General features: G+C 34.9%; 1 protein-coding gene across 1 annotated transcript in view; it reads right to left on the reverse strand.

Moving 5' to 3' along the window:
* Positions 1-11722, reverse strand: part of LOC125679106 (uncharacterized) — a 27333-nt gene extending 15611 nt beyond the window's left edge. The window contains exons 1-2 of the mRNA XM_056153916.1: positions 11409-11722; positions 1624-1791 (exon numbers count right to left, since the gene is read on the reverse strand). Of these exons, the coding sequence (XP_056009891.1) occupies positions 1624-1791; positions 11409-11614 (374 nt within the window). The 5' untranslated portion in view covers positions 11615-11722. The remainder of the gene's footprint in view (positions 1-1623; positions 1792-11408) is intronic.
* Between the last annotated feature and the right edge of the window lie 385 nt (positions 11723-12107).

Here is a 12107-nt window from a genome sequence, read left to right on the forward strand (position 1 = left end):
TTAAATATCCTGATATTTCCAATGAGTGCAAAATATCTATGCATAAAACGTTTTGGTAAAGGAAATTCAGAATTATTGTCGGGAATTGAGCAAATAAGCATTAATGGCAATTCAGTATGATAGCCGGATGATATGATCCTATAATTAACCAAACCTCTAACATTTATTTTCTAAGTATTCACAAAATAGAAACATTCATAATGTATCAAATAACTTCACAAAGACATATGTCTGCAATTTTGAACGTAATTAATTGCTTTCATTTCAAATGAAAAAGGAGATCGAAGAGATCTCCCATCTGATAAACGGAATATTGATATTTACTTCTACAAACTGACAGCATTAACAAGACTACATGTCTGATTTTTTGAACGGGATTGCCCTCCAGAGGATTCCAAAGCCCCAAATTCTCATACCGTCTGGTGACCATTTAGCTTGCAGAGATTATATAGCAAAATCACCTGATGGTGTCTTCAATCTTCAAAAGTATGGTGGTATATTTCTGTCATCACTCGTCAGATATTTATGCAAAACATGTCAGATCTGTTTCGATTTGTCAGAAAAATAATCATGACTAGGAACTCAATATTATGGTGGTAAATCTCTGCCAAGTTTGAATTTTACGTAAATATTACCAATTTGTGTCATCAAATCATAATTTTTTCACAAGTCGATATGATTATCAGATAAGCTGACATGATTATCCGACAAACCTTTGATTTAATAGCGCATTTCTTTTCCTGCTAAAAGTCTTATATTACTGTATTTTTGCATTGCTGCCTAAAAATTTTCATCTCAAAACAAAGTCCCATTTATGCTGACCGAAAACTCACAACTTTAAAAAATTCGTTTGTTGACGTAACCATATGTTAGATTACCAGTTAATTTCAACCCTCTTCATTTTCATATCCATATATTTTGATACTCCCGCCCTAGATCTAAAGACAACCCTGTCAATGTTAAATATTCCCCTCCCCCCCCCCCCCCAATTTTTTTTAGCTAGATATTCGGAATGTTTTAATTCAAGTTCGATAAATAAAGTAATGTTTATTCAGTTAAATTCAATTTGGTCCCCGTGCCGTCACTCCCATTTTACACTCCGTTATCGAACTGCAAAACGAAGTGGCGGGGGACCAGACTAGGCGCACACTCTATAGGTCAAGAGTAATTTACGTCCGGAGACACTATTCATTTTTCTATTAATTATTTGCGTTTATGATAACATGAAAACAGCGTCCAGTAGTACTGGAATTATGAATAAATACAATTATAATCGAATAGGATTAGATTGACTTCATGGCAACCTAACATGGTTACGTCAGATAACGAACTTTGAGGTTCGCACGGGGCTTTGATGAATGTTTGAAATGCAAGTTAATCAATCGCGCGTTGAAACGGTTGCGCTTTGTATCGAAGTTTTGTTTAAATAAGGGATGATCTGTAGCTCTCTGGTGTATCTCAATTTTCCACCCGCAGAGCTACAGTTCTGCAGCTAAATAAAGATCTGGTGCAAGTTATTATCCGGCTAGTAGGTGGCATAAATATGCTACCTTATATCATGACTACAAGCGAAAATTGATTGTAAATGAATGTGAACAAGTAGATAAACAATGCTGAACTTACTTGAAAGCGTTTTGATTGCAGATTGTCACTGCAGGAAACATGAGCGTATGGTTGTAGTTGACCTGTACGTTGACGGTGACGGGATTGCTGATGAAGTATTGCACTCGGTCTATGATCTGGTAGACCAAGACACCAAGGCATGTCAAAACCAATAAAAGCCAGATCACCCTGTCAATTAGAACAATAGGATACTGAATTTATTTCATTAAAAATGCTTTATCAAATATGCTGTGCATATAGAAATAGGAACTATGCAGACAAACTGGCTACTTTGGGGATCGGAAATTTATACATATACAAAAACGTAGCTACAATTATCAAGTCATTTTAAAAAAGAAAGCATTACGAAGTTAAAAGTTGGATTGGACTCACTTAACACGTTAATAGATTAATGAGCATGAAATAACAATAAACGAATGAGAATATTTTTCATATCTTAGATTTGCCATACTTCTAAAATATACCGTTGTTCTGTCAACTACCTTCACTGAACTGATGCATGAGAAGTCATGCCAGAGACGTGTATATGTTACAGATGTATCTGGTCATACATGTAGCGGTAAATCACGGTGGTAAAAATGTCTTAACCGAGCAAACTATGTTGTGTCAATCCGGAAGAAAATATCTAAACCAAATCAAAGATGTTCCAACACGAAAGGAAAATGTCTTCACAAGGAGAATTATGGAAGCTGTTTTGTCTTAGTCGGACAAAATATGTAAGCTTTTTCAAAATCAAAATAAATATCTACACTGTAAAGTAGGCAACATATCTAAGATATATCTATATTAAAAGTAAAATGTCTTCAAATTGCAAAGTATGTAAGCTGTATCAATTTAAAAGCGAAAATGTTTTCACATTTACATCAGCTGTCAAACCATTTCAGGAAATATCTCAACTAGGGGAATATCGAATTAAAGTGTTTCAATATCAAAATAAATTAACGTGTCTCACAAGCAAAATATATTTAAACTGTTTCATTAGAAAAGTGAAATGTAACGTGTTTCACAAGGCAAAATATATAAACTGTTTCAATATAAAAGTAAAATGAAAAAGTAAAGATTATGAACAGTGATCAATCTCATAACTCCTATCAGAAATACAAAATTAAGAGTTGGGCAAACACGGACCTTTGGATATACCAAAAGTGGCTAGGAGGAGTAAGTATCCCCTGTCGACCGGTCAAACCCTCCGTGAGCCCTATATCTTGAGCACGTAAACGAAGTAATCCGCAGACAAAATCAGTGTGAAAATAACGGCCTAATGTACGAAACACGTCAGATAGCATTTGATCAAATGACTGGCTGTATTGGCAAACTAGATTGTTATAACGACCATAGAATTTGCGAAATGCTGACTTTAAACGTGACTGTTGAAACCCCTGTAACATCAACTTGTTTTTGAGTAGCCTGCCTCGATTTTAAAAACTGACCATACACAGAAAGAATTTCTTACGTATTGAATCAGTTTGGAGACATAGCACCATATGCAGATGATAATGGGATATTGTTACATAAACATGGGAAGTTGACGATGGGGAAGCTGAAATCATCCCTCTGTCATAAAGTTGAGTTCTTAGTTTGCCGTTAAATTTTATGTTCAATAAAATATTTAAGTACGAAGCAGATGTGGAAGACTCTGTGGTGTCTTTCATTTTGAGTTACTGGGATATATCGAATGAAAATGATTATTGCTAATTGATAAAATGTCATCGACATATTTAAATATCGAGTTTAACGCCACAGCAAGAAATTTTGTCTTCTCATTAGAAGCTTTCATAAATTCTGTCTCATAGGAATATAAAAACAGGTCAGCTAACAAAGGGGCACAATTTGTGCCCATGGCAATTCTAACATATTGTTGGAAGACCTGATCACCAAAGACTAAGAAGATATTATCAATGAGGAACTCCAGCATCTTTTTTAATATCAACTTCAGTGTACATATGTATAGAATAAGAATGGTGTTTAACAAATAATATTTTGAATAGCTGATCACTAGATATAAATATTTCCTTTTTCCATTTTTGTTGAAGAAGTAACTGTCTATGATGTAAAAAAGCCTAGTCTTCAATTGTAAAATGTGATGTGTTTCACAAGGCTTATGTAAACTGTTTCAATATAGAAGGTTAATGTCTTTACAGGGCAAACTGTATACAGTCTATAGGGTCTTTCACTATTGAAGGGAAATGTCTTAACGGCCAAGATATGTCAAGCTTTTGGACACATTAAGCCGGTTAAAAAAAATGTAAGCTATTTCAACAATGAAGGATAATTGTTCATTATTGAAACAACAATTGTCTTACACGCTTAAGCACAAATTAAAACAAATTGTAAAAAGTACACACAAATGTATATAATCAATCAATTCCTTTTTATCAAAACAATCAAAGTGGGGTATAATAAATTAGTAAAAGACAATAAAAGTTTATTGACGAGTGTTATTTTATCATGTCTGTAATCTTAATTATCATAAAAATCAATTGAAAAGATGTATATGCTAACAACGTCTGACCTAGTATTGAATATACTTTGAAAATCCCAAGGGAACAGCCAATTCATGGAAACAAAACCTCATTAATCAATTAATATCTGGTTCACTAGTCTACTTATTACACTAATCGAAAAACAAAACTATGTATTAGTTTACAATATTTATTTTATACAATGTAATGTAAAATATCTATCAAATTGCAATTGCTTTTGAATGGTGCAAAAATTTAAAGAAATGGCTTTCGTGGTTTTAAATTTTTTCATTGCGAGTAAACTTTAATCGGTAGGGGTTTATAAACTAACGACAAAGTTTCTGAAAATCATACGTCTTAATAATAACAGACCTCTATAAAACTTATCAAATGAAATAACTCAAAAACAGGGTATATGACTCATTTTGATAATAGATAGAACGTGACGTAAAATCAGTGAACTGTACATATCCTAAATGCATATAGAAACATTAATCACTTGCACATGTAGTACATGATACATATAGTAGGACAGAGCGGGGGGGGGGGGGGGGGTTATAAGATATACGGTTTATCATATGATTCAAAGAGAAACATTTTCATTCCCCCGAGGCTATAAGATAAAACTTCCTTCCAAAATGTGTGATAGAAATCTTTTTCTGGATAATGTCTCGCTCTTCTCAGTGTTATTTATATATTACAAAGTGCACATCCTGGTTTATAGAGTTCAATTTTAGGCTTATTCCCTGATCAAGGCAGATAATTTTAGAGACGTTCTGTCTCTGATTCTAACGATACACCTCCATGTCTTTCTTTCTATGTGGCACAAAATGGACCCTATGTGCTTAGTTCCCTAAAATGATATCCGATAGTTTGAAACAAAAGTACTTTAGTATGAACCGGGCGGGATAACTCAGTGGTAGAATGAGGTCATGAGTCTGATACCGGCTCCTGCCAAGTCCACGTCACGTAAAAATATGTACGTAGTATTTGCTCCTTCATCAAATCATCAAGCCAAGGCATTTGGAAGTGAAAGTCTCGGAACCTTAAAATCAGACAGCAGACGGTAGAATGTTTCATTTTTTAATGTCCTGTTACAAGAAATGGCGTAATATTAGCAGTGAAAATTTAATGATCTTGAAAGTATGAATTTTAGATCTCAGATATTACACGAAATTTTCTCGTAGAATTGAAACATGTGCACGCTGATTTATATACAAAAAGGTACTGTAAAGCAGTTTGCATTGTGACTTTATGAAGCAGTTTTAAAATAAATTTATTAAAATATGTTTCCTTTGTTGATCTACTTAGATCTGTGTAAATTCTAAATCGTATTGAAATATATTTTCTTTGTTCTTATGAGATCTGTACAATCTTGAATAAATCTATCAAAATCTACTTCATTTGTTGTTTTAATTAGATGACCATGGAATTATATATGCCTGTTAAATTTTTTCCCTGGTTCGAACTCGATATACCGGTCGCGGTAACTCGGTGATAAAGCGTCGCTTTGTAACCGGGAGGTCGTGAGTTCGAGCCCCGCTCATGCCATAGCCGCGTCAAAACATTAACATACATTTACATGGCATAGGTAGTGGTTGCTCCTTCGTCAAAAGCTCGGCATATAGTATTGAGAATCATGAGTCTTTCGGATATGACCTTAAAAGCGGACGTCCCATATCGTGGCACGTGTTAACATGTTAAAGAACCGTCACTGCTACAGCACTGAGCGCTAAGCTTAGGTCTAAATTTGTGGTATTTCACCTACAAATTCTCGACGGGACGTAAAACAGAACAATCAATCAATCGAACTGGATATTTCAATGTCACTTGTTCTTAATTTATGACTGCGTCCTATAAAATTTTCTGGTTTACCTTTCTGTGTGTCTTGCAATAAGACGACAGAAAGTACTCCATTATTCTGTGTTTCTGCATCAAAGAACATACTCAGCACAGTTCTTGATATTCAGCCTCTCGATCACAGCATCCTTTATTTATGGCCACCTAAACTTGCCATTGAGAGCAAGTTTTCTCAATGATGTGGATGATAACATGTCTCTCGAGAGAATTTTGATAGATACCCAATACTTCGATTGAGACTTCTGACAGCTTCTTTTGCAGCTTCGACTCTTTTCATGCGCACATGTCAGTCAAACGATAGTCTTCAAGATCTAATCAGATACCACGCCAAAATCTAGAGCTCGTTTGGATTACTCATTGAAGTGTTGCATTGTGGTCTTCTGAATTTCATTTTATCTATCAGAATGCCTTCACGCTGGTAAAATAAGTAAACCAAATATTTTGTACAGCTCTTCATCTAGTAAATCTTACGGTGGCTGGTTTTGGACAAGTGGATGAAATTAAAAAAAAAAAATCGTTTCCAAGAAATTTATTTCGTTCTCACGAAAATAAATTTCGTTTGCACGAAATAAGATTCTCTCAACATTCACATTAATCACTAGTCCAAATAAAACAGTCAAACTTGAAACTCTATTTTGCTTCATTACATATTAATCAACCTTTGAAGCATCACGGGACATATCATCTATATACATGTATCAGTAAGACAAGTTCTTCGCATGCAGTTCTTCACCATGTACTTGTCTGCTTTTATTAGCAGAGAGTAACCCATGTTCTACGCTTTTCTCCGTTTTTAAAATTTGGCTTTTGACAATACAAGTGCTTAAGTCGACGTTTACCGCGTGCAGTCCCAAATTACAGACAAATATTTTGAGAGAATGCATTAAAGAATTTTGAAATCACTGAAATAGGGTTTTTCTTATTTCCAACAGTTTTTTCATAACAAATTGAAGCTTTATTTGTAGGCTTTTGATTCTTTTTAAATTGGAGTCGTTGATAGAGCATGGAGGGCCTAATTAATATATATATATTTATTGTATATTGCATAATTGCAAACTTATATTTAAATTAACGTCCATTATCTGTGGGTAAATCATATATCACTAAACAAAAACTGATCAATTTCATATTATTGTTATAAACTTACTGGACCCAATGATTTACCCACTTGTAGTGGACGTTAATGGACATTAATGTAAACATAGAGCCCGCTCTTAACTTTAAGGTAGTCCCACCCTCATGTGACGTCCTATAGGCTTTAACAAAATCTTTATTCCATCTATCGAAACTTTGCGCATGATAGAAATATAACTTTTGGAGGAATTTTATTCGCCGGATAAAATTTTAAGAAATACAATGTAGTAAACAATTGACAATGAAAAAGTCTATATTTTCCATTTTAAAAAATCAATTATTTATTATATTATTTTTTTTTAAAAATGTTGGCAATGGCAATAACTCCTATACTGGTGTCTATTGTACGAATACAAGGATTTCCCTGATATTCATAATTAATTCATACACATTCATAAAGTAGCATTTTAAAAAAAAAAAAAGCCTGTTGATATTAAAACTTGGTTACTTAAAAAAAATCATGTATTTTTATCATTCTTTAAACATTTAGAAAATGAACACAACCACTAAAAATGGCGGAAGTTGAGGTTGATGCCAACGTGGCATTTGCAGCATTACTGTAGGCCTATATTAAAAGTACCGTGACAGATCGTGGAACATCACAACATAACGTAGTGATTACCTTGTAAAAGATTGACCTGAATCAGCACTATTAGATACGACATGTTGTGCTTTGTTACAATGCGATGCAATCTGATGCGATTATAACGACTGAAAATTAATCGTGTTGATCGTAGAAAATTTTTCGACAGTCAATACATTTGCTACGATCAACACGATTGTCACGACTGACATCAAAATTAGGTGAGATTTGACACGATCACCACGATTATTTTAAAATTAAGAGCGTACCATGATTTCAATCGTGCCGCGAATCGTGATCTTGTGGGGACGTATCATTAATGAAACTGTGCGATTATCTGATCTTGACATGCGTGTCTGACATCTTTTAAAAGGTGGCAACATATACATTTTCTTTGGTTATTGATTGGAATTAATACATCTCTTCCCCACTTTGATCCATTGATATTGATAATTTATATGAGAATGGAGATACATGTACCTTAAAAATCAAGGGAATGAAATTTATTTCGTGGAAGCGAAATTGATATCAAGGGAACGAATTTCATTTTGTGGGAATGAATTCTAAATTCGTGGGGATCAATTTTATTTCATGGGGACGGATTTAGAAATTATCTATTCATATGTCCTAAACCAGCGCTGTACAAAAGCCTCGTGTACATTCTGCGTCAATGATTTATCTTTATGGTCTCGTGATACTAAAATGGCGTGCGGTAGTTCAGTATCAGTTGGTAGTAGTTTTACTTCTGATCTAATTGGATGACACAGCATAGAATTTGTATATACTTTTTGTTCAATGTGTCGATATATGCTACATCAGCCTTCGTAATGTACGGTCCCCATTTCCTGTCTTTTTACAACTTCAACCCAGGTCATTTGCACCAAATTTTCATTCATTATTTATTTTCTGTCGTTGAATATACATGTATTAAGAACGGGTCTCAATATGAGAAATACATTTCTGGTGTGGTTTGTGTTTCATCACCTATTCTAATCAATCTTGCCATGCTTTTCCAGTTCGTACCTATATCTGGTCCCCACCTTCAATGAAAAGCTAAATTCTCAAATATCGCGTTTCTTTTCTCTATTATCCTTTGCTAATATTCTTCTATCTGGCTGTTTTGTGCTTATCATGAAGTCATTAAATTAAATCGTATTCACATTTGCTAATGACGTGACATTACAGAGAAGGGTAGAAAACCAGGGTAAAGTGAGAGACAAATACCTCGCACGTCACATAAAAGTTATTATTTACAATAATCACTGATTTATAGATATTATCCCGTCCATGTCGTTTTAAGAGCTATACTGCATCGTCATAATGGCCGACTTCCTTTTGAAACATGAATGAAACTATAAATGTCGGCAATACGTTTATATTCTATTCAAATCTAAAAACTATCTCTATAGCTTAATAATTCAACGTGTAGACAGCTGAATTGTAAATCGTGAGTTCGAATCAAGCAAGGGTTTTAATTTTTTTGTTTTAGGTATCTTTCTACTAAAACTTTATTTCAAAACTAAATAATTTCAAAATATTAATTGTACATCATCTCCACTTTCCAACCACACCAGATTTCTCGAGTGTGTCAGCCCTCCTTAACATATAAAGGATAAAATCTGATATCGTACATATTGTAAGTATTTTCAATTGATGAAAATTTACAGGAATCCTCCCCTATCTCCCTCGCCTTCTTTATATCTCCCCTTTTCCTACAACTTATTCAACTCTCCTCTCTCATTCCTCCTCTCCCTACCCCTTTCCCTCCCCTCTCCCACCCGGTTACCTTTCTTTTCTCCCCCATTCGCTTTCCCCTCTCCCACCTCTTTCACCCCTCCCATGCGCTCCCTCCCTATCCCCTCTCCCGCATCTTTCACCCCCCCCCCCTCTTCGATCCCTCCCTCTCCCCTCTCCCGCATCTTTCACCCCCCCCCCTCTTCGATCCCTCCCTATCCCCTTTCCCACCTCTTTTACTCCCTATCCCCTCTCCCGCCTCTTTTACCCCCCCCCCCTCTTCACTCCCTCCCTATCCCCTCTCTTTCACCCCTCCTCTTCGCTCCCTCCCTATCCCCTCTCCCGCCTCTTTCACCCCTCCTCTTCGATCCCTCCCTATCCCCTCTCCCGCCTCTTTCATCCCCCCTTCGCTCCCTCCTTATCCCCTCTCCCGCCTCTTTCACCCCCTCCCGCCCTCCATATCCCCTCTCCCGCCTCTTTCACCCCCCCCTAAACTCATTCCTCTCCCCTCTCCCACCCCCTTCCTATCCTCTCTCCCGCCTCTTTCACCCCCCCCCCCTTTCACTCCCCCTTCCTCACCCTTTCCCTATTCACTCTATCTGTCAAAAGTATCTCCTTCAGTTTCGGTTACTAGCACACTTTTAAAAGATAAATCTTAAATACATATTTACTTTATTGTAAAGTACTTTATGAACGAAAGCCTGGCTTGTATTCATAAGTATATGAGAAATTACACATGTTGAATGTATAAGACACTCTGAAAAATTTCTTTATTGATTGGTAAGAGCATTATCTGGTAAATCATCAAATAAAAGCTAATATTCCACACGTATTTTAAACGAACCTTTCATTTTTCCGACACACTTGTTTTGTTTTCATTTTAATAAACATGTATTTAGTGGATCTGCCACGAAAGCTTGTATCTAAAACCAGCCTAGCCGTTGTTTATACAGATGTATATAAAGTCCATGATTCTGTGTGATCTCTGTATCAATTTCAATAAAGTAACTGATATCCTCTAAAGTTGGATAATATCTGGAGTGTAAATATATACTTGCTACTTACTTAAAACATATCTCTCTCCATATAATTAAATATGTGGGCACTTATACATGTATATGGCTTGATTGTCTTCACGTGCTTTATTGTGTGTACAAAAAAAAGCAATAGAAAAAAAAGAGAGAAAAAAGGAAATATATATTATACATGTATATGTTTATCATGAACGTAGTGCTTGTGTGTAAGTTCGTGCAGAAACTTAGAATAGAGCGGAATTCAAATAAAAGAATGATATGCTCAACTTTATCTACTTTTTCATGATAAAAGGCAATACTCTATTGACTTGTCTCCCGGTATTCGTTTCCATTACAGAATTTATACAGTACATAAAAGTAGTCAAGTTATTCCTCTATATTTATGCGAATTTTTCCCATTTAATTTATCGTGTAGGCAATTTTCCAAGAACTAAATGGGGAGAAAATTAACGTTTATGTGGCAACAGATGCTGTGAGTGTTTTATCGGAGTTGATCGGGGTTTTGTAGGGGGTTTTCCCCACCAGCCAAAATGAGGTTTATGCGTGTCTGCTGTAACAGCTCTGTCTGGTTTATTAGTGAGCTTCGTCAATCCAATTTCCAAACACATGCAAGCGACATTATTCAGTCATGAAACTTTTGTTTTACATGTATACTTTTAGAGAAAAAAATATGAAAAAACCCAAAACAAATGCGAAAGAATAATTTTGAAAATATGGTATAGTATAAGTGAATCAGTTCTTCCTCTTTATTTTCTCTGGTGCAAAATACAAAATTTTATTTTTGAGACGGCAGTTGGTTCGTTTTTAAACGCCATTTGATAAATATGCGTGGCAAGTCGGAAAAGAAAAGAGATGTTATATATATATGTATACTTTCAAAGGTATTCAAATGTTACTTATATTTAACGACTTAAGCCTCTATACAAGGATATTTGAGCACTATAGTAAATTTTCAAGTAATGTAACTTAGAAACTGACCTCCTACAACAGCTAGAAGAATGTCCTGTCACATATTTAAGGCCATGCACTGAACTGCTCTCCCCAAACTGATGCACTTCTTCACAGAGAGATGCCTGGTCTGTGCCCTGCCGTTTTTCCATTTTCGCGCTGGCGTTTAACATATTGATCCTCTCATCTGGTACAACACCGTTAGATCTCGATAGGTCCGGGTGAAAACTGGTCATCTGTGTTAAAACAAAACTTCTTATATAGTGTTTTACATGTTGCGATGGATTAATTAGATTTTTGAATATCGAACATTTAAAAAACAATCGACGCTGTACAAAATGCTATCGTCTGATTAGAATGACAGGTTGTCTGAAAGGTATGAATTTAAACTTTACAACAACAAAAAATAAAATAAAAATAAATAAAAATGAAGGAATTTTTTATTTTCTATATCATTGTTTGTATCATTATTATTTGTATATTATAATTCTTTTATTTTATATATCTTATCTTTCTTATTGAATTACCTTTTAACACTATACCGTGTACGCTGTTGCATATATACTAGCGGAAAAAAGAAACTGTATTATTTAACGTATGAAAATATAATAAAAAATAACAATGAACAAATTTTACTTTTTGTAATACTGTTAACAAATGTATTCGTTACAACATTTCATAATCCATTAATGTTAACGTCGAATAACGTCAATTTCAGCACACTCGAAA

Source organism: Ostrea edulis, chromosome 2 (genome assembly GCF_947568905.1).
Source record: "Ostrea edulis chromosome 2, xbOstEdul1.1, whole genome shotgun sequence".
NCBI classification, from domain to species: domain Eukaryota; kingdom Metazoa; phylum Mollusca; class Bivalvia; order Ostreida; family Ostreidae; genus Ostrea; species Ostrea edulis.